Raw genomic sequence first — 21,684 nt, forward strand, 5'->3', positions numbered from 1 at the left:
TTATTGAATAGCCGCTATGTACTTCTGCTATGCTAAATACTTTCTGTTATCACTGCAACTCTATTTATTCATCCTGTTTTGGATGTTTTAAAAATTTTGTATTGTAAACTTATTTGGCTGTAAATCAAATACTACTTATGATATATCTTGCATTATCTTGTATTATTATATAAAAACTCTTTCATGTTCACATACTTTATATCTTCAACTAGATTGTACATTTAGATCAGAAATGATATGTTACATCATATCTCTTTATATTTTCTACCTGTGATACCTATTAAAACAGTTGTAGTAAGTACGGGGTGGTTAATGAATAAATGATAGCCAATGAACACTGATGCATATTATACACATGAAATTTTTTTTACAAGTACATATCCAACCACCTACCAACCCCCAATCTGGGCACTAGGAGATTGAGGCTAGTTGAATATAATTCTTGGCTTGAAGATTACAAACCTGGTATAGGGGGAAGACATATATAATAAACCAGGTTTTATTTTACTGAACATTTTCATATATATATATGAATATATATCATATATCATATATATCATATATATATGATTATGTATTTTAATGCTTTAAATATTTTTATCATAAATTATGATTTTTTTCCTATTTTATCTGAACTGTGCTTAAAAGGCTTTCCCAGGCTTTCAATCACAGATATAAAGCTTTAAAATAAGATGACATAGATAAAGGTTGTTAAATCTTGATAAGTGTAGAATCTGGGTGATGTGTGTATTAGAATTCTATAGTTCGTGTTTTTATATATTAGGAAATCTTCAGATAAAAATAAAAGATCATAAGAACTTTAATAAAGGAACCCCAAGTGTGAAATAGTACCTGTCATTTCAAAGCATGATTTGGGTTTCAGATTGAAGACACTCAGGTTCAAGACACTGGTCGTTATACTTGTGAAGCAACAAATATCGCTGGAAAAACTGAAAAAAATTATAATGTCAACATTTGGGGTAAGTATAATCAGCCCTTGTGAAGCAAACAATGCAGCCTCTTCTTCCACCTTTTATTAATTTGTCAGAATGACATTCATCCAAGGAACTAAAATTGATTGTCCGGAGTATCAGTTTAAAGAATTAAGAGTGGCAGGAGACTGACTTCTTGAGCCCATACATTTTAGTCATTGCGACCCTGATGCAGAATGGTTCTCCTCTCCTGCTTGAGTAACATGGCCTTAACTTTTACAGCCCAGATCTTGTAATGATTAAACCTTCTATACATTGGGTTGGTCAAATAAAAATAAATCCAAAGGCCAACTTCCATGTGAACTGTGTGTGACAGGGAGAAAACAATACACACATTTGTGTATGGGAAGTGATGGTATCATTGTTAATCAAGAAAAGTCATTCTCTCTTGAAATTTTCCCACTTGTCACTAACGAAGCTAATTCTTGTTAATAATCACAACTTTTACTTTGGCTGTAGCTGTCTGCTGTTAAAAGTCCTCCCATTTCTAGCATACTCAGTTTTATTTTAAATACTGCTTTAACATTCATTTAGGACGTACTAAACCCTCTTAATTTTGAATATTTAAATTTTTTAAATTACTGAAGTCATGAGCTGAAATTTCCTCTGAGAATAGGATAGATGCAATACAAAGACCTAAAGACTCTTTTGCTTGGAAAACTGATTATTATTATGGGGCCTACTGTGCTGCATAGAAGACAGAGGAGATATTAGGTAGAAAAGTAAAGGGGGCAGATTGAGGAAGGCATCTTAAATCAGTCTTAAAGGTGTATATTTTACATTAAAAAGATTTAAAGACAGACTGGGATGCTTAAATCTGTATTTCTGAAAAGAGCAGATGAACTCCAGGTATATTTAAGAAATTGAATCAACAGAAGTAAAAAAATGGACATTTCTGTGGCTTAGCCAGCTAGATTGTGTGAATAATTGTGTCTTTCCCTTGGAGAAAAAAACAAAGGTGACTGAGTTCAGTTTTGAACAAGTCACATTTGGCAATGCTTCTCAGGCATCCAAGATGAAACATTAAGCAACCAGTTGGATATACAAATCTAGATCTCAGAAGGCGCTACATTCCAGAAGCACATTTGCAGCTATTTGTAGAAATGGAAACCATGGGGCAAATGGAGGATCCAGTTTAGAATGGAGAGAGGACATGGATGTGAGAAACAAGCTGCCTAATGGTATCATTTTCTTCTGCAGAACTTTGAGACATGTAAACTGTAAGATTTAGCCAGAGTAAAGGTGGTTGCCAAATCAGAAGCACAAAAGTGCAAGGCAGTTGAGAATATTGGCAAGGGAATGGTTGAAATTAGAGCTAGATAGAGAAGTCATTAAACAAAGAGCAGGCAGCTGGGTAGGAGATGTTTTGCGAGATGAAAGAACTTGAGATTCAATTAGGTTTGATTAATTGAGAATTGACAGTAATTGAGTAAGAGGGCAAGAAAAATGCAGCAGTGATCTTATAGTGGCCTAAATTCATAAATTTACAGAAGAAATACTCTTGATAAAAAGGCTTCTGAGGGAGAAAGAGAAGAAAAGATCAAGGAACTGAGTAGGCAGGGCATTTATATACTGGTTATAGTGTGAACACTGAGCTCATTCAGAATAATGGTGTGCTTGATGTGAAAAGGAAGTATAAAACAATAGGACAGTGTGTCAGACTATTCAGTGAAAAGAATGACAGGTTCACAGACAGGGGTAAGAAAAAGAGAAGGGAGTTGGTGGCATGAGTTGAAAGGAACAGAGAGGCCTTTACACGGGGTGGCGGGTATTGAACAACGACTGGAAACTGTACAGGGGGCTCAGGAGGATTCTGCCTCTCCTAAATAACACTGCAGCCAGGGAAGTGTTCTGGGGAGTGTAGCCAAGGACTGTAAGCTGAAGCCTTTCAGAGAAGGGTGGGTATTGAGGATTCCTTTGGAAGGTTCTGGGAAGATGTTCAAGGAAAGTAGGGAAGCAGGCTCAGCAAACTAGAGTATGTCTTTCTCTTAGATGGAACTCCTTGCCTCTGTCCTTTATTGTATATGTATGTGGTGTTTTCTACTTCTGCTCAGCATCTGAGCTGTCGAAGCTGGGTGGACAACAATGTCTGGATTAAATGTAAAGTTGGTAGGTGCCTTAGCTCTTTCATGCAAACTGTGTAAACATCTGTAATAAATTCAGTTCCTTTTATGCTATTCTGAACATTTGCATTATTAAATTTCTATCTGAAAGTGAGAAGCTCTGATATTATTTATCCTACATCTTACAGAACTTTTAATATGATATTGATACATCAACCTCATGTACTAATTATTTTCTCATGTCATTTGAGTACAAACTTTTTCTTCTTTAATGTAAACCATTAGGGAAGTGAAACAGGAAAACAGGAAGCGAAGTAGGAAATAGGAAATAAGTGTAAAAGCAGTATTCTTCTTTTATTTCTTTCAGTACCACCAAGTATTTATGGTTCTGATGAACTTGTTCAACTTATAGTCACTGAGGGAAATCTCATTACTCTCGTGTGTGAATCAAGTGGTATTCCACCCCCAAATCTTATTTGGAAAAAGAAAGGTCAGTTTTCTTGTCTGAAATGTATAAAATTATAAATATAACTGTTTTTATTATTTTAAGTGAACATATCAATTTATAGACAAATCTTTCTGGGATTTATATACTAAATACTATACACCAACATTGCTTTAGGTTAAATTTTAAAATGTAAAATTTCTACACTAAGTAGCTGAAAATCTTTTTTTTTACAAAACTAACTGCTCCTTAGAAATAATCAATTTTCTGAATTTATTGATAGGCTTTTAATCAACAGCATGTGGGCAGCAGGCGTGATCATCTGATCATGACCGTCTTTCAGAGAGCTGTTTTCTTCTTTCAGATAAATTTTAAAAATTATTTTCTAAAACAAACAATTTTACTATATTTAGATGGTTTTACAATGGATGTTAACATTCTTGTTTGTGTCCACACTAAATATTGTGTCATTCGGGACTCTCTGCAGGCTCTCCAGTGCTGGCTGACTCTGTGGGGCGGGTCAGAATGTTATCAGGAGGCAGGCAGCTACAAATCTCAGTTGCTAAGAAGGCTGATGCAGGACTGTATACATGTGTGGCATCAAATGTTGCTGGAACCACGAAGAAAGACTACAATCTGCAAGTTTACAGTATGTTACTAATTAGCTGTGCTTTGGGCACAGTTTTCTTTTCAAGCTTTCCAACCTTCCCTTGATTTTTTTTTTCTTCAGATCTTTAAGATTCCTTCAAAGTAGTCCAGTTATACCTACTGTAAGATTTTACATTTAAATTGTGGTGATATAATCAGAGAGTAAGAACTTGTTTCTGGGTGTTATTTATTTATTTAAGATGTCTGTCCAGTATGCCTCGGCTCTCCAATGACAATATCAGTGTTACTGTATTTTTCTGAGTGCATAAAGATGAATACATAGATGGCTAAAAGTTAGGATGTTATACTATAGCATAGATTTATAATGCATAGAACATTTTATTTAAAGAATACTTAGCTTGTTTTAGATTTTAGAGTGCTTTCAAATATTTACATTATCTCATTTAATCTTTACATGGGCTGTAATATAAGGCAAAACTGTCTCTATTCTACATAGGTAGAAATTTAAGCTCAGAGACATTTCTCACGCTTTATGTGAGGTAGGACTGTCACAAGGACATAGGATTACTGACACTGGTCTACTTTTCTTTCCACACACATATGTGTATGAGTGTTGGTCTAATTTTTGTTCTTACAGTCAATATCAACTATGTGAAATCAATAGCAAAGTAAAAGAATAACTGGCTATCAGTGGTTCAAAGTGCTTCATGCTTTCTAACATGGTGAGAGTATAATTTCTCAAAAGTTAGAGAATAGCATTATTTTCTTACTGTGTCAGAAGCTTTATTTTAGACATAAACATAAGAGAAGAATTGTACTTCCTAAATAGTAATGTCACATCTATTAATTCTGAGTCTTTTTGTAGTCATTAATATTTTGAAATACAAATGTGTCCAACATTGGCTACTAAAATATTCTATGTAAGCAAACATTTCTCCACCTTGTTTCTTGTTGTCTCTTTTCTCCCAGTTCGACCAATAATAACTAACAGTGGCAGCCACCCTACTGAAATTGTTGCCACCAGAGGGAAGACTGTTTCCTTAGAGTGTGAGGTGCAAGGTATGCCTAAGCCAACAGTGACCTGGATGAAAGATGGCCGCCCCTTAACCAAAGGAAGAGGAGCAGAGTTATTGGATGATGGCCATATCCTTCAGCTGAAGAACATTCTTGTGTCTGACACAGGCCGTTATGTTTGTGTTGCTATGAATGTAGCAGGAATGAGTGACAAAAAATATGACTTGAATGTACATGGTAAGGAGAAAGGGATTCAATAAGTTTCTTCACTGGTTGATATAATTTAGCATCCTGAATGAGAGATACAGATTTTGAGTATTGAGAGTCTTATATTTATAGCCCCTTTTTTTGTATATATGTGCCACTTTCCTAAAAAAAAAAAAAATGGTACTTTCTTATGACTCAAACCATGGGAATGTCAAAGCATTTATCCTTTTATGCCTAAATTCATGTTACTTTTCTTGCTGAGATAAGCTCGTAAAGCAGAAATTCATCTTCTTCAAGTGCTTTTGGTTCAATGCTGACCAAAGTAAATCTCTCTTAATTACATATTTTCTAAATTAGCTGTCTTAACTAGAAAAGTATAAACATAGGTTCTTTAGGACTTGCTTAATCAGTATCATTTGGGCACAAGTTCTATGAAAGTCAGCTTTAAGATTCTAATTAATGAGCCAAAAATGTTAATGGGAATAGACCCAACATACACATACTTGGGGACAGCTACTTGGATGAATACAGCTTGAGATATAATTTTTAAATCTACAGAAACAGTGTTAAATTTAATAGACATAAATTAACTTGAATCCAGTTATAATTTATAGCCCGTGTGTGCATCAAAACTAAAGGATTCAAAAAAACAAAAAAACCCTAAAGGATTCAGAATGTAAAAGAGAAAATGAATTAATTGTATTTTGGTTAGATTACTCTTAATTTTTAGGATCAGAATTATTTTCAATGGGTCCAGGGATTTAATTTAGCGGGTCTGCCGCCTGCCTTGCAAATGCAAAGACCTGAGTTCGATCCCCAGTACCAAAAAAAAAAAAAAAAAATTATTTTCTAGACAATCCTGAAAGTCATGAATTCATATGATAAATTTACCAGAAAAGAGGATTGACTCATAGGAAATAGTTTACAGCTTATTGAAATAACACTGTTAAAGTCATATATTGATTAGAATGAGAAAGAGGTAACATTTTAATGAAATTTTATCATTTCTTGTTTTGCTTTCTGCTGACAAGAAAATGGAAACATTAACAAGAAATAAGCCATTTAGGATTTGATAGTTAATATAAATTAGCTATTTTCCTCTCCATTTCTTGTTTGTTTTATTTTTGTTTAATAGTTTCTCCAAGCATTGTAGGAAACCATGGGACACCAGAAAACATCAGTGTTGTGGAAAAGAACTCTGTGTCCCTGACTTGTGAAGCTTCAGGAATCCCTCTGCCTTCAATAACCTGGCTTAAAGATGGGTGGCCTGTCAGCCTTAGCAGCACTTTGCGGATTCTTGCAGGTATTAGAAATTCTGATCATCTGATAATCTGGTTAGCTTCATATGGCCACAGTATGACCTTAAATTTTCATTTTTAGCATTTCTACTTTTTATCTAATTCTTATTATGATAGCCACTAATCATATTTTTTAAATCCAGGACATAGGAAGCTGCATGCAAATCAGGAAAATCCCTAAATATTTCTAGACTACTATAAAAAAAAACAACATTTTCTTATGACTTAAAACATAGGGCTATTAAAGCATTCACAAACCAATCTGAAAAATGAAAAATTAGAAGTGTTGCTATCCGAATCCACTACAGTGACTCATGTTACATATGATACCCCTAAACCCAAGTATTTCAATTTATACCTAATCTGAATGGTGTTTCTATTTGGAGGATGGGAAAGTTGCCTATGACCTAAGACATTGTCATTATTTCAACTTATTCTTCAGATAATTATGTAGAAAAATCCAAATATCTCATTCTCTATGAGTTAATCTAAGCTTTGAAAGATGTTTCTTGAAGTGTGCCACAAAGGATATTTACTTGGTCTTTTTTGTCGTAAGAGCTTACATGCAGACTAAGAAGATAATCAGGCCAACTTTTTGGTTTATAAAACACGCAGACCCTTAGAAAAAATCCTTGTTGAACAAGTTCATTTAATTTCAAACACTCCCCTTGCTAGAACTTTGGAGTTTAACATAACAAAACAAAGGTTAAATAAACCCCCGTACTTACATCCAAAACCATAGATAAAAGGGTGAGAAATAGCTTCAGAATTCTTAATATGAAAAGAAGTCTAAAATTGTGTTATTCAGTATTAACAGTGTCTAACATGGCTATCAAAAAAATCACATTAGTAAATTATACTTTCCCTGACAAGCAAGAGATCAGCTTCACTCTAGATTTAGCAGACCATTATTAGGAAGAAGAGAGAAGGAACATTTACTCAATACTTTCAAAGGAGCATAACTATAACAATAACTGATGGCAAAATAATTAATATGATTCAAAATATCAAGCTTTATGGTATATTTGATACCTAATTAAAATTAAATATTTGAACAGGCATGGTGTAGAAAGGATTATTGTCAGTTTGTCTAGTTCCAAAGATTGAACGTAATGTGAGTGGATAGATGATCCTAGGGACACACATGGATCTGACTGCAAACAACTTCAAAAATTTATTTAATCCTTGCCCAAACTCTGTTCAAACAAATACTAAATTCCCGGTATCTAAGGCTTTTTCAGAAAATATCCTATCCTAATGCTGAGATTAGGTCTAAATAACCTTAAAGTCCTTTCTTCTTGAGCGTACTCTATAAATAATAGAAATTTTTGAAAAATATACGTTGCTATTAGCCATCTCTATTTTCTATAATTCTCATTGTATTTGTAATGTCGAGCAACTTATTTAACTTTTTAACTTCATTATCATCATTTGTAAAGTAAATACATTACTAGTATTTGCCTCTTAGGGTCCCGATAAGGATAAAGTTAAAATGCAAGCATCCAATACCTATTTTTTATCATTTCCTAAAGACAACCTGATAGTCAGTGTGTAGTCTCCCTGACCTGGGAAATTTTCTTATGTCCCTGCTATGATGCTCTCATCTTCATAGGACTCTCAGTCTCTGTTGACCTTAGAAAGTGCATAGTAATTACAAAGATTTTGCTAAAAATTAGTTACCGAAAATTTGAGCACATTATTTTCTCGAAATTACCCTCATATTTTTGCTTTTTCCAGTTGCTGAGAGAATAGGTACATATTAAATATGTTCTATGGCTTCTAGAAATGAAAATGGCAAAAGAGTAATGCACTGTGGCTTTTATGACTTTACAGGAGTATTTTGGTTCTCTTTAGTTCTGTTTTGCCTGACTAGCAGCTGGAGATCACTGAGCAAACACATTCGAAGTGTTTCGTCCTGTGGTGCTGCCAAAGGATTCATTCACTTTTATAGTCCGAATATTTATCTTGTGCAGTAGATGGATGAGAATCAGATGAATGACACAATATTTGCTTAGTCCTGATTTGCTGTAAACTTCTGTTTCATTAAGATTACTCCTCCTACGACTTTAAGTTTTTCTGAAAGCAGTACTTTGATGAAGGTCTTATTATTATAAAGTTTTCTGCCAAGGAGAGATAACTGCTATAAAAATTTAATAGGTACAAAAATGTCTTTATAAAAGTATACTTTACTATCAGATCCCCCTTTTCCCCACTGGATTAAGAGAGAGAATCAGAAATAAAGGAAAGAAAGATCATGAGTCTGAGGTTGAGGTTTAGACCCAGTAATGACTCATAAAAGTTATGTTGTTTTAATATCTCAACTGAAATCATTTTATGGTCCTCCTAATCTGAGTGTGGAAATCCTTTCCTAATTGTCAAAGTATTTTTATCAAAACATATTAAGATAATTTCTATATCTATTTACTTAAATTCAGCTGGAAATAAAAAGACTGAATTCACATAATCAGCTTTGTCCAAATGAAATACTACTAAATTCACCTTTCCATAAATTGAGGGTGGGAAAATTGCTTATTAAAAAACCTCATTGTCACCTTGTGTTTATATAAGCCTAAAACCAGATCCTGAACCAGACCCAGATGAATATTTATATGAAATTTTTGTGTTTACCCATTATAATATTTTTGGTTTAAATACAGGGTGCTAAGGAAAAATGTACCAACTAGGACAATAATTTATTTTTTAACAAAAATTTTAAATTTTAAATTTTTTAAAAAATAATTTTCTAACAAAATGTTAGAAGTGGTATTTTGTTTTGTTTTGTTTTTTCTTAGATTGTTCTTTCCAAATGATTTTTAGGATTCTACTCTGACAGTGCATCTCTTAGTTCTCTGTGAGCTTCGTTTCATCTCAGTTGTTGTCTCTTCTGCCTTTATCTTTAATGGAGCTTCCTTTCTGAGTTTCCCTCTCATTCTACCTACATTGCTTGTCTGAAACACGTATCTTCAAATACAGTGTTACTTAGAAGTTCACAATATGAAAAAAAAGCACAAGTGGTTTATGGGACGGCCCCATAAATTTTGATGTGTATAATTCTAGGATTTCCATTAAATTCACTTGAAAGTTGTTAGTCTGTATTGATGGTTGAACTATTGGCGTTATTGAGATAGTCCTCTTCTGACATTCCCATTTTGTTTGTGCAGCGGCAAACTCCAAGTCTTTACCTAAACCTCCTGTCATGGTTTTCTTTTGAAAGTAAAAATCACATCATGACCTTGTTCCTTTAATGATCACAATAAATTCTAAACTCCTTAGCCTAATATTTGAGGACCCCCAGGATTGACCATACTCCATCTAGCTTCATCTCTTACCATTCCTCCACCTGTTCTGCTTTTGATATCACCTCTGCTTTCTACTTCTATATTCTCATTCACACTCTGCCCACAAGGGCATCTCTCAACTTACCTGTTAAAATATATTCATCTTTCAAGAACACACTCAACCATCACTGTCTCTGTCAGATTCCATTTCTCACTTGTTGCCCCCTCTCCTTGCATTTAAGTAATCTTGTGATTTGTTTTTCCAGGAGGCAGGACACTACGGCTAATACAGGCCAGAATAGAAGATGCTGGCCAGTATACTTGCATTGTAAGGAATACAGCTGGTGAAGAAAGAAAACTCTTTGGACTATCAGTATTAGGTATTTCTCTAATTGACAGTATCCAGATTTAAAAAATCTTTTGGTTTATCTACATCCTGGACTATGACTCTTGGCAAGAATCCAGTGTCAGAACTTTTTCTTTCCTTTTTTTTTTTTTTTTTTTTTTTTTTTTTTTTTTTTTTTTTGGTACCAGGGATCAAACTCTGGACCTTGCACTAAGTGAGGCAGGTATGGTGCCACTGAGCTAAATCCTTGGCTCTAAAGTCAGAATTGTTCGGAAGCAATCAGTCTAATTAAAATGGCTATGGCTAAGCTGCTATGTTTTGTCAGTTCACAATTATTCAGCAATATTCCCAGACACTGAATGACTTGTTTAATGTGAAATTTTTAGACTTATAGTGTAACAAACAAATTTCCTCGCACATTATTTGTTGATATATTTTATCCACTTTATGATTTATATTACAATTAAGTTCAGTATTAGACTAATGACATAAAACATTACAATATATATTAAAACTAGAAATGACAAAAACAATATTTTTCCATTTTAGTAATCAAATAACGAATGGGAATTTGAACATTTATTTTGAAGCTAATAGCTTAGTAAATACCGATGTCTATAAAATAGCAGCACTGCTGTTAGATTTTTAACTATTTTTTTTAGAACCACCTCGTATTGTTGGTGAAAATACACCGGAAGATGTGAAAGTAAAAGAGAAGCAGAGCGTTACCCTGACTTGTGAAGTGACAGGTAAGGGAATCAGCTCTCTACTCCCGGTATTTGACCAACTCACTGATGGTCCTTGCCTCTGCTCTACATCATGACTGCTTGGGATAAATTCTGGCTCATGTAACAGGCGTTTGACATTGAATTCCTGTTTAGTATTACAGGTAGAAATATCAGAGGGAATCAGAACTTTCTCACATTCTGTAGAAGTAAAAAGAAATTTTCTCAAGAGAGAAGAGAGAAACAAAGGCAGGAAAGAGGAAGGGTGAACACTGCTTTTTCTTTCTAATCACTAAAGTTTTGGGTTTTTTTCTGCAACTTCTTATATGTAGGTTTTTTTCCTACTTCATCTCCTATTTTCTTTTCTTTTTTCTGTATCTTTGCCTTCCTTTAGTTTTTCTTTTTTTTTTTTTTTCCTTTTTTTTTCTCATTGAATTTAGTGGTACATTGTAAGTATGCAGTACAGTTACATTCATCATTGGGCTCTTGTGCCTTTACATGACAGGTCTTGGTTCTCATTTTTCCCCATACACCTGCCCTCCTTTCATCCCCTCCTCGCTTCCCTATTTATAAATACTTTATTTCCATTTTATTCTTTTCCCTTATTTCCTTTCCCCTACCCTTCCCACTTCCCCTACGCCTTTAGCCCTTTTCTTCCTAATTTCATTTCAAACTAGTTAGGAATTTTGGTGGAAGAATAGCATTATTTGATGACAGGATTTTATCCAACACAAAACTGTCACTTTTGTTAATGTGTTTGCATATTAACAAAAGATCGGGAATAGGAAAAATAAAAATTCTAAAGCCAATTTCACTGTTTTTACCATCCCATTGGTTAGTTGCATATAATCAAAATAAATAAATCTCTAAGGGAATGCCATTAGGCCTGTCTTTTTATTTAAAGGACTCCTGCTTCCAAAGAACAATTAGAGCTGGGGGTGGTGGTGCACACCTGTAATCCCAGCACTCAGGAGGCTGAGGCAGGAGGATCTTTGTGAGTTTGAGACCAGCCTGGGCTACATAGGGAGGTCCAGGTCAGTCTCAACTACATAGTGAGACCCTGTCTCAAAACAACAACAACAAACAAAACAAAACAAAACAAAAAAACAACTAGAATAGCCCACAACCCTTTGTGGAAAGCCGGTGTTTTAATAAAGACTTGATGAGTTTCTTCTTTCATTGTTTCTATGCCCATGTGGGCAATAAATTTAAGCAAGGAAATGTTTTTAAGAAACACAGATATTATACTATTACTTATTTACTCTGTTTTCTTTCTAGGGACAGTATGATACTTAACAACTGTTACACATTGAATATTTGCCTAAATCTTACAGCATTCTCTGCTCAAGCTTTCTAGTTTTAGTGTATCATTCTAGCTTTCTTTCCTTCATAGCTTGCTTTTATGGTTTTAAAGTTTTCAAAAATTATTGACACAACTTTAAATGTAATAGTAGACATAATTCTCCGTTTAAGACAAGTTTTTAGAAGTTGGACTATAAATATTAAAAGAAGAATTAATATATTTATACTATACTGATGTCTTTATCTACGTAGCTATGCTAGAATCTGGTGCAACTTGTCTATTTGTTGAGTTATTTAAAGGTTTTACTTCTCTACAGCTTTTTCTAAAAACTATCAAGTCTTTTTGAAAAATGTAATGTGAATAAAGCGGTGTTCTTGAGTAATCTTTTTAAATAAAAATTCTCTTTTATGAAGTACAGTTTACTATGAAAATATGAGATAAATTATGAATTTCATTAAACACAATTGTCATACAGTTATAGATGAATACTAACCTACATTCGAAAATGACTTCTAATGTGCATGTAACTTTATCATAGCATAAGTATCATTGTTACCAAAAATACTAGTTTGAAATTTTATTTTAGAATGAATGGTTATCATATTGTTTTGGAAATGGGACATTAATTATTAGGCATCTGACAAAAATGGTTTTTACTTACAGGGAATCCTGTGCCAGAAATCACGTGGCACAAAGACGGACAGCTTCTCCAGGAAGATGAAACCCATCGCATTATGTCTGGTGGCCATTTTCTTCAAATTACCAATGCCCAAGTGTCGCACACTGGAAGATATGTATGTTTGGTTTCTAACATAGCTGGCGAGAAAAGCAAAAGTTTCAGTCTTAATGTGTTTGGTAGGTGCCAGTTCTGCTTCAAATCCTGAATTAGATGTGACTATAAGCTAAAATCTTTTCTTTCTCTGCATATTTACTACTTCTATCATAGAATTTGATTATGTAAGAAGCATCAGTGTTGTGTGCATTTACAGTTTTCCTTAATTCATTTATTTGGTCATTCATAAATTCATTAATTGCTATGGAATACCTCACTGTGTTCCAGGCACAGTATTTTATGCAAAGGGTAACTAAGAACAAAATATGCATTAAGTATACTATAGTAAAAGATAAAATTATGCTGGTCAAAGAAAAGCAGGTAAACAATGAATGAACATCTACCTGAAACACTGCATCCTTTCTTTGTAAAATTCTTCCATTATTGGAAATTGTCCATGTTCTAGGATTTTGTCATTACTTCATGACCCTGGATGCTCTAGATATCTCTCAGACTAATACAGCCCCAGAATTTTAACTCCTATAGACTGCTGACTTTTCAAATCCACTGCTGAAGCCTAAATCTTTCTTACCAGATGGAACGTTCCTATACAGAATTGTTAGTTGAAATTTCTAACTGAAATATATGGTTTAAAACTCAATGTTTTGGCCCAGGGATTTAGCTCAGTGGTTCTGCCTCCTGCTTTGCAAGGATAAGGTCCCGAGTTCGATCTCCAGTGCCCAAAAAAGAAAAAAAAAAAAAAACCCGAAAAACTTCAGTGTGTTAAAAGTTTAATAAAACATCTTTCCCTCTCAAGTAGGCAAATCTTTCTTCATTCCCTGTTTGTATTACTTCACTGCAGTTAAAGTTCCTAAGTCATTTTTCACTTCACTTTCCTGTAGCCCAAAAATTCTATCATCAAATTCTGCCAAAATCCTAAATCTGTATTTTGCTGGTTCCTCTACTTTATGCCTTCTTTTAATGCTTTAGCTCAGTATCTCATATTCATATCTTCAGTATTCATTTTATGAATTAAATATACCTGTTATCTTTGCTTCCAGCATTGACCCTCTCAAACCCATCCTTTAAATGTTCCTTTCTTGCCCTTCAATTGCTTACTAGTACTCTGCTCTCAATATACTTTCTTTTTATCTTCTAACAACTGCTTGTACTGTAGGATTCACTCTGAAACCTACACCAAGAGATTTTTCTCTAATGAAAGTCTTCATACCCCACACATCAGCCTGAACCTGAATGCTGTTCCTCCATTTGACCACAGTGTCCTTACTACATTATGATATGGCTCCTTTTGTTTTTTTGGTACCGGGGATTGAACTTAGGACCTTTGATGTGTCATCTTTCTCATGACACTGTGAGCGTTTTTAGGGATCTCACTGCTTTTGCAGAGAATAGCAACAAAATTCACTGATTTTGTAACTGTAAGAAATAGAGTTACATAAATAAATACAATGGAAGTTTAGAAATATGCACAAAGAAATTTTTAAATATTTTTCTTTAATCAAATTTCACATCTTTTGCAGTTTCTCCTACAATCCTTGGTGTAGGAAGTGATGGCAGCCCTGAAGATGTCATTGTAACCCTTAACAGCCCAACCTCTTTGGTCTGTGAAGCTTATTCGTACCCTCCAGCCACCATCACCTGGTTTAAGGATGGAGCTCCATTAGAATCCACCCAAAATATTCGTATTCTTCCTGGTAATAAATTCATTTCAGATGCACTTGTGTCATCTACTATTGTTGAAAAGCAGAATAATTGGATTTTTTTTTCTTTACAAAATTTTATTGTTATTTTAATTTCTAACTTTTATATGTACCCTTTCATCTAAAGGACCAAATATTTTTGAAAGAATATAGCAATGCTTAAATGACAAGATAAACAAATGCTATAATGTAATTAATTGCTAAAATACATTGTAATGTGGAATAGCAAAAGGTGAAAATTTTTTTCTTTTTATTGAGTTTATTGGTACATTCTAGGTATACAGTACAGTTACATTCATTACTGGGATCCTGTACCTTTACATGACACATCTTGGTTCTCATTTTTCCCCTTGTCCCTGCCCTCCCTTCACCCCTTCCTCCTCTCCCCATTTACAAACACTTTATTTCCATTTTTTCATTTTTTCATTTTCTCATATATTTTTCTTTTCCCTTATTCCCTTTTCCCTACCCTTCCCACTTTCCCTAAACCTTTAGCCCTTTTCTTCCTATTCCATATTGTTAATTATCTCATTAGGATCTTGTGTACTATTAAAAGCTAAAACATGGAAACAGTCCATTTGCCCATCAGTTGGAAACTGGATAAAGAAGATGTGGTTTTTCTACAAAATGGAATACTACTCAGCCATAAAGAATGAAAAATTAGATTCATTCATAGGAAAATGGATACATTTTGGGGATATACTCCTAAGTGAAATAAATAAGTCACACATGTGTAAATACTGAATAGTTTCTCTGGTGTGAAAAACTGTAATAGTGCACAAAATTTATTTTCTATTGGATTAAATCTTGAAGGAGAGTTAGTATTTAGATTGAGTTTATTTATTCCTCTTTAACATATAGATAGAGAGAGAGAATTAAATAGTACAATCATGGGCTCTAAGAAATTTACAGTCTCATTTAAAGGAGGAATGATATGTGTAAAATTTATCAACATGAATCTGTGAATAAACATGGATTGTAAATAACAAGGGATTATGAAAAATGGGGTAGTAAGAATTTTTATATGAATTCAAAAGAATAGTGACTACTGTGGGCTGAAGTGGTCAGGAAAAGCTTTATTGCTTAGTACATGGGCCAAACTATAAGAATGTTCTAGAATTTAATTGACAATGAGTTGAAAAATGTTTCAGATCCATCTGGATCACTAGAGCGGGAAAGGGGTAAAGTGAAAAATGGCCTAGTCATATGAAAGTAATAATAAGAGACTACTTCCCCACTATGTGAATTAAGACATCAGATAATCCTTGTGTTGCTGAGAGGGCAGGGCATAAGGTCAGGAAGGAAAGTTGGAGTCAGTTTTGAATGCTCCTTTGAAGAATTTTTTGTTTGTACTTTAGACAATTAAGAACTACTGATGATTTTTAAGGAGGAAGGAGCCAAACTAAAAGTTGTGTTTTAGCACAATTGATCTAGGTCAGGTGGATGAGAGGACCATGATTCAGGCAGAAGCCTCTCTGTTAAGAGGTGTGAGAGTTACTACAAGGACCACTGGGGATTAATAACTGTCCCCGCCTGACATGCAGTACTTACATAGATTTTGATTTGTTCTATGTCACATGTCTGCCACAGAATGATATCTAGGAAGAGCTATGTTAATAATAACTAAAATCCTGATAGTTTCACATCTTCTACCCCTCTGATATCAGAGCTTCTTTGATGCTTCATGATTTTTTAGGAGGCAGAACTCTGCAGATCCTCAATGCCCAGGAGAGCAATGCTGGAAGATATTCGTGTGTAGCCACTAATGAGGCTGGAGAAATGATTAAGCATTATGAAGTGAAAGTCTACAGTAAGTTCTGAAAGAGCACTGTGTTTCATATCTTCTCTAATTTTTTAACTGTTTCAGTCCTATTTTTCATTATGGCTCATAATTACTTATACTGATCTTCAAAGACTCTTATTTATTCAGTTTGTCTCATTAAATTGAATTAAAAATTGCTTAAAAATGTAAAGAATCCATTCAGTCTGACCACTTCCTCTTGTCAGAGACCGTGTCTTTGGCACTTTTTAAAATTTCTCCATTTTTGTCTCTGCCTTATTCTCTTGGCCAAGTTATTGTAGTTTTGTGTACAGAAATGTTGTTTAAATGCATATGCCCTAATCCACTGCTCAAGATGAGATCATAAGTGATTTTAGGCTATTGCAATGTACAATGAACGATAAATAAAAAGCTAAGCTAATACTGCCATTAATAGGATCCACATTTCTAAGATTTTATTCTTCTTTTTATAAAGAAAGAATATTTTTCTGATGTCATTTGTTCTTTCACTCAGCACCTTTAGTAACCAATAAAATGCATTTTAAGGGTTATGCTTTGACTGTCTGTGGACCTGGAACAAATGAAACTAAGCCTTCTGTGAAGAACCTTAGTAGCACTGGCAGTTTTATACTGGTGGTGGTGGGGGATAAGGATATTCCTCCTCACATTCTGTACTGAATACTACAGTTCGGTAACATGCTAACGTAGGTTCTTAATGAAAGTAAAGCATACAAAAAAAACAATGTTTAACTGTTTAATATTTATTTTATGCAGTTCCACCCATAATCAACAAAGGGGACATTTTGGGACCTGGTCTTTCCCCCAAGGAAGTGAAGATAAAAGTAAACCATACCCTGACTTTGGAGTGTGAAGCACATGCGATTCCTTCTGCCTCCCTCAGTTGGTACAAGGATGGACAGGCCAGTCAACTATTTTTATTTTCTAAAGGTTTCTTAAAAACTAGTATGACCAATAAAAAATATCAGGCATAAGTGACTGAGAAAATCACTGTGACTTTAAAATGATCAGAGCCTATGCTCTTAGAACCTAAAACTACTAAAAAAAAACAAACAAAAAAGAAACCTAACCCACCTTCAACAATTTTGATATCGTTGCACCATGGGAGTATTGGCAGGATTGTTTTAGTTAGAAGTTGACTGTGAAAATCTGGCCACTCTCCACTACACAAGTGAGGGAAACATGGTTTCTGTTCTGTGGCTTTAAAAAGTAAGTAAACTTGTGTAGGGAAGAAACACTTCCAGGGTGTTCAACCAGATTAGAATTAAGAAATCAAATTGAGGAATAAATTTATGCAGAACTTTCTCTAAACATCTTTAATAAAAGGTGATGTTTTTATTATTGCAAGAGAAAGAAAACACGCTTTAAAAAGACAATGGAGGGCGTAACTCAGTTACATGGGGTACTAGGAAACTTCAAACAAAAGGCAGAGCCTTTAATATTGTGATCTAACTTTCCAACCACACACCCTATATTTTCTCATCTAACTGATGCTCTTCCATGTGTGTTTTAAAGACATAATGAGCTCCTATTCTTAGGCTAAAATAGGTTTTTTTTAGTTATTAACACTGCTTAATACAGATATGAAATAGCTAAGCTGTTGTTTATCCTGTTAATAAATCAAGTGGTCAGTTAAATTCTATAGAAATTTAGGTTATAGATGCCCCAAAGATATAGCTTTATTCTTTCTGGGATCTAGAGATCCCAGATGTATTTTACAATTCTGGCAGCTAGGAAAAAAATCATTCTATATAAAATAAGCAATTTTCATCTGGAAGCTATTGCAAAAGGAGAAATATAGAACTCCCACCATGTTCTGTTTGTAGTTACTTTTCTCACTACAAACTTACTTCTTGGTAAAATATCAATTCTATGTAAATTTACTTGGAAATAGATAATTCCCTTCTCCCTTGAAATCATGTTATTATTTTTTGTTTAAACATTCCAGCCTTTTCTTTCTTGTGCACACAAATACATACATACACACGCATTAAAAACTAGGTAAAGACCAGAATTTCAGTAATGAGACATTTTTAAAAATTTCACTGTGAGTAAAATATTGTTTCAAATTCAGATTCTGGAATTGATCAAATTATGATGGTTTAAACTGCTAAATTTTATGGTTTGAGATTGGTTTACTAGAATTGTAACAGATATTTTTTATTAATTTATATATCTTCTATTTTTCATATAAGCAATACTATTTAGTGAAGCAGTATTAAACACACACACACAAGTACTGGTAGTATTGCTCACGATAACTTTTAATAGTCTTTGAGTTTTATTGATTTATGCCCCGAAATTTTATCTTTACACAAGAAATGTAAAACCATGCTATTTTTATACATGATACACTGTTAATAATGATTTGTTGCAGCCCAAATTATGTATTGAGCACTTCCATTTACCAGGTTTTATTTTAGGTGCAGCACATACAGCCATGAAAGAAACAGAAAAAAATCTCGCCTATATAAGTTAGGGAAGACAGGAACTACATAAATAACCCTATAAAATAGAATGTGCCAGCTGGAATTGATGCCATGGAGAAAACTCAGTCAAGGAGGATACCAAGGATACCTTCCCCTTAAATGGGGAAGGCCTCTGTGATAAGATGATATTTAATGAGAAAATCAAAGACAATGAAGGAAAGAGACATAAGATATTGTAGGGAACATATTCCAAAGTATAGTGTGTTGCAAAGGAAAAGGCCCTGAGGCATTTGGACTGGAGTGGCGTAATCGGTGGGAGCATAAGAGATACAAAATGAAGGAATAGAGGGCCAGATCATGCTGCCTTGTAGAACAGTGCTCCCATGTTGGATGGAAGGCCACCTGGAAACTTTTGAACATAAGATAAGATAGATATGATATGATATACTGAGCTTTCAAAGGACTACATTGATTTCTAGAGCTGAAGAGGGTCCAGCTCTGAAGTTCTTGCAGTGGTCAGAAGGAAACACCACGATTACTGGGACTAAAGTGGAGGCAAGATGTGAGATGTGAAGGAGAAATAAGTACAAGTGTTGCATGAGATTGTTAAAAGAATGAGAGAGGATCGAAATTACATACAAAGATTAAGATCTGAAAGATTCCTATGTTTGGAAGTGAAGGCACAGAGAGTGTAGGGTCTCAAAATATAAGGGGGAAAATGTATTTCAAATGAAAACAAGTTAAAATGTGTAACATACCAATGACAGGTAAAATAAGCTGAGAATTGATTGGCTAATCTAGCCAATGGATGTCACTGGCGACCGTGATAAAGACTTTGTTCAAGTAGATGACACAGTCTGATTAGATCACGTTCAAGAAAAGATGGGGGCTGGGGATTTGGCTCAGTGGTTCTACCTCTTGCCTTGCAAGTACAAGGGCCCAAGTTCGATCCCCAGTACCAAAAAAAAGGAAAAAAATAAAAAAGATGGAAGGAAAGAAACTGTAGGCAGCAAATACAGAAAACATTTTAAAGTCATGTGACTATAAAGGCAGTAGACTTTGTGGAGGTGAACTGCTGCCCAAAGACTGCACTGTCCTGTGGAATGAAATAAAGTGGTGATAGCATAAGTGAGAAAGGGCATAGCTGTTGGAGCAATGTCCTTTGGGTAGACCAGGGGAGTATTGGAAGGGCAGAGACTGACTTTAATCAGAGTTAAGGTTTTAACCAGTGGAATGAAATAAAAGGAGAGGAGGCAAAGGGTTTGAGGGCTCATATAAAGAGTGATGATCACGATGAACATTCTCTGTTTAAGGTGGGAATACAGGTTAGAAGGAGACTGAGAAGCAATGAAAAATTGCAGTATCTCTAGAATTTGGATCTTCCTATTAGGTCAAAAAATATTGGAGTTGGGAAGCTTAGGAAAATGAATTAAACGTTAACAGGAGACAGGCAGAGTGTGAAAACTTGAAGCCAAGATTATGAAGGGTGCCTTTATTGGTAATTATCAGGTCTGTCTGTGTCAGACTCTCTTACATAGTAACTTAGAAAGAGCAGAGGATAAGAAAATTAAAGGAGAGGAGATTAAGGAGCTGAAGGGGTACAGCTTTGGAAGACCATTCATATGGATATTTAATCCACCATGAATTGTGAGAATATCATTAGAAAGACCTAATAGCTAAAAGTCTTCAAGAATTGAGAGGAAGTGAAAATTTAAATAAGACATCCTAGCATAAGTACCTCTAACTTACACATTTTTATGTACGAGGTGATTATGATTCTAAGTGAACAATAGTTATAAATCAGATTATACTAATACCCTCAATTTTTCATAAATTCTGATATTTTTTTACAAAATTACAAAGGACACTTTTTTAATACTAGATGATATTAGCTGAAAAAACTAACATGGATAAATGGTACCTGAAAATATATTTTTTCATTATAAAAATGTGTAAAGGCATTAAATCATCACCTGCATGCTCTCTTAGAGGATTTATGAAGCATTAAGTAATGCTAACATTATTACAATTAAATCACAGCCCCTTAAATCAGATGACCATGTTACTATTGCTGCAAATGGACACACACTTCAAATAAAGGAAGCTCAAATATCAGACACTGGACGATACACTTGTATAGCATCTAACCTTGCAGGTGAAGACGAGTTGGATTTTGATGTGAATATACAAGGTAACACTAACATCTAATTCTATAAAATTTAATCAGCATGATCTATCAAAGGAATGGAAAAGAGATTAGATCTGGTCTATTTTAAACGTTTTTTTCTGTTGATAATAAGTTCGTTACTGAAATTTTGAACAGAAGAAACTGAGCAAGAAGGAAAAAAATCCCATCACTCAGGATTACCTCTACTAGGTTTTATGTTTCATTTTGAAAATCTTAACTCTATACTTCATTTATAAACTTGGATCATTTAATAGACTTTTTATTACACTAGCATTCACCTAACTTTATCTGGAATATAAGAGAGCAGTAAAGAACAGAATTCAGAGTAATCAGATTTTGAATTGGACCATAATTACTTCTACTACCAGCTTTGTGACTTGTAGGAGTTGCTTAAATATTTTAAGCTTCCATTTCCTCATGTTTAGAGTCAATACCTTATAGAATTGTAGTGACTTGGGGCTGGGGATTTAGCTCAGTGGTCCTGCTGCCTGCGTCA

General features: G+C 34.2%; 1 protein-coding gene across 1 annotated transcript in view; it reads left to right on the plus strand.

The window, feature by feature from the left end:
- Positions 1-21,684, plus strand: part of Hmcn1 (hemicentin 1) — a 419,231-nt gene that overhangs the window by 287,821 nt on the left and 109,726 nt on the right. The window contains exons 42-53 of the mRNA XM_010635433.2: positions 884-980; positions 3,423-3,545; positions 3,988-4,149; positions 5,079-5,360; positions 6,466-6,633; positions 10,173-10,286; positions 10,915-11,001; positions 12,944-13,135; positions 14,594-14,767; positions 16,470-16,583; positions 17,328-17,473; positions 21,041-21,191. Of these exons, the coding sequence (XP_010633735.1) occupies positions 884-980; positions 3,423-3,545; positions 3,988-4,149; positions 5,079-5,360; positions 6,466-6,633; positions 10,173-10,286; positions 10,915-11,001; positions 12,944-13,135; positions 14,594-14,767; positions 16,470-16,583; positions 17,328-17,473; positions 21,041-21,191 (1,810 nt within the window). The remainder of the gene's footprint in view (positions 1-883; positions 981-3,422; positions 3,546-3,987; positions 4,150-5,078; positions 5,361-6,465; positions 6,634-10,172; positions 10,287-10,914; positions 11,002-12,943; positions 13,136-14,593; positions 14,768-16,469; positions 16,584-17,327; positions 17,474-21,040; positions 21,192-21,684) is intronic.

This window comes from Fukomys damarensis, unplaced genomic scaffold (genome assembly GCF_012274545.1).
Source record: "Fukomys damarensis isolate Sample0158 unplaced genomic scaffold, DMR_v1.0_HiC HiC_scaffold_11, whole genome shotgun sequence".
Lineage (NCBI taxonomy): Eukaryota > Metazoa > Chordata > Mammalia > Rodentia > Bathyergidae > Fukomys > Fukomys damarensis.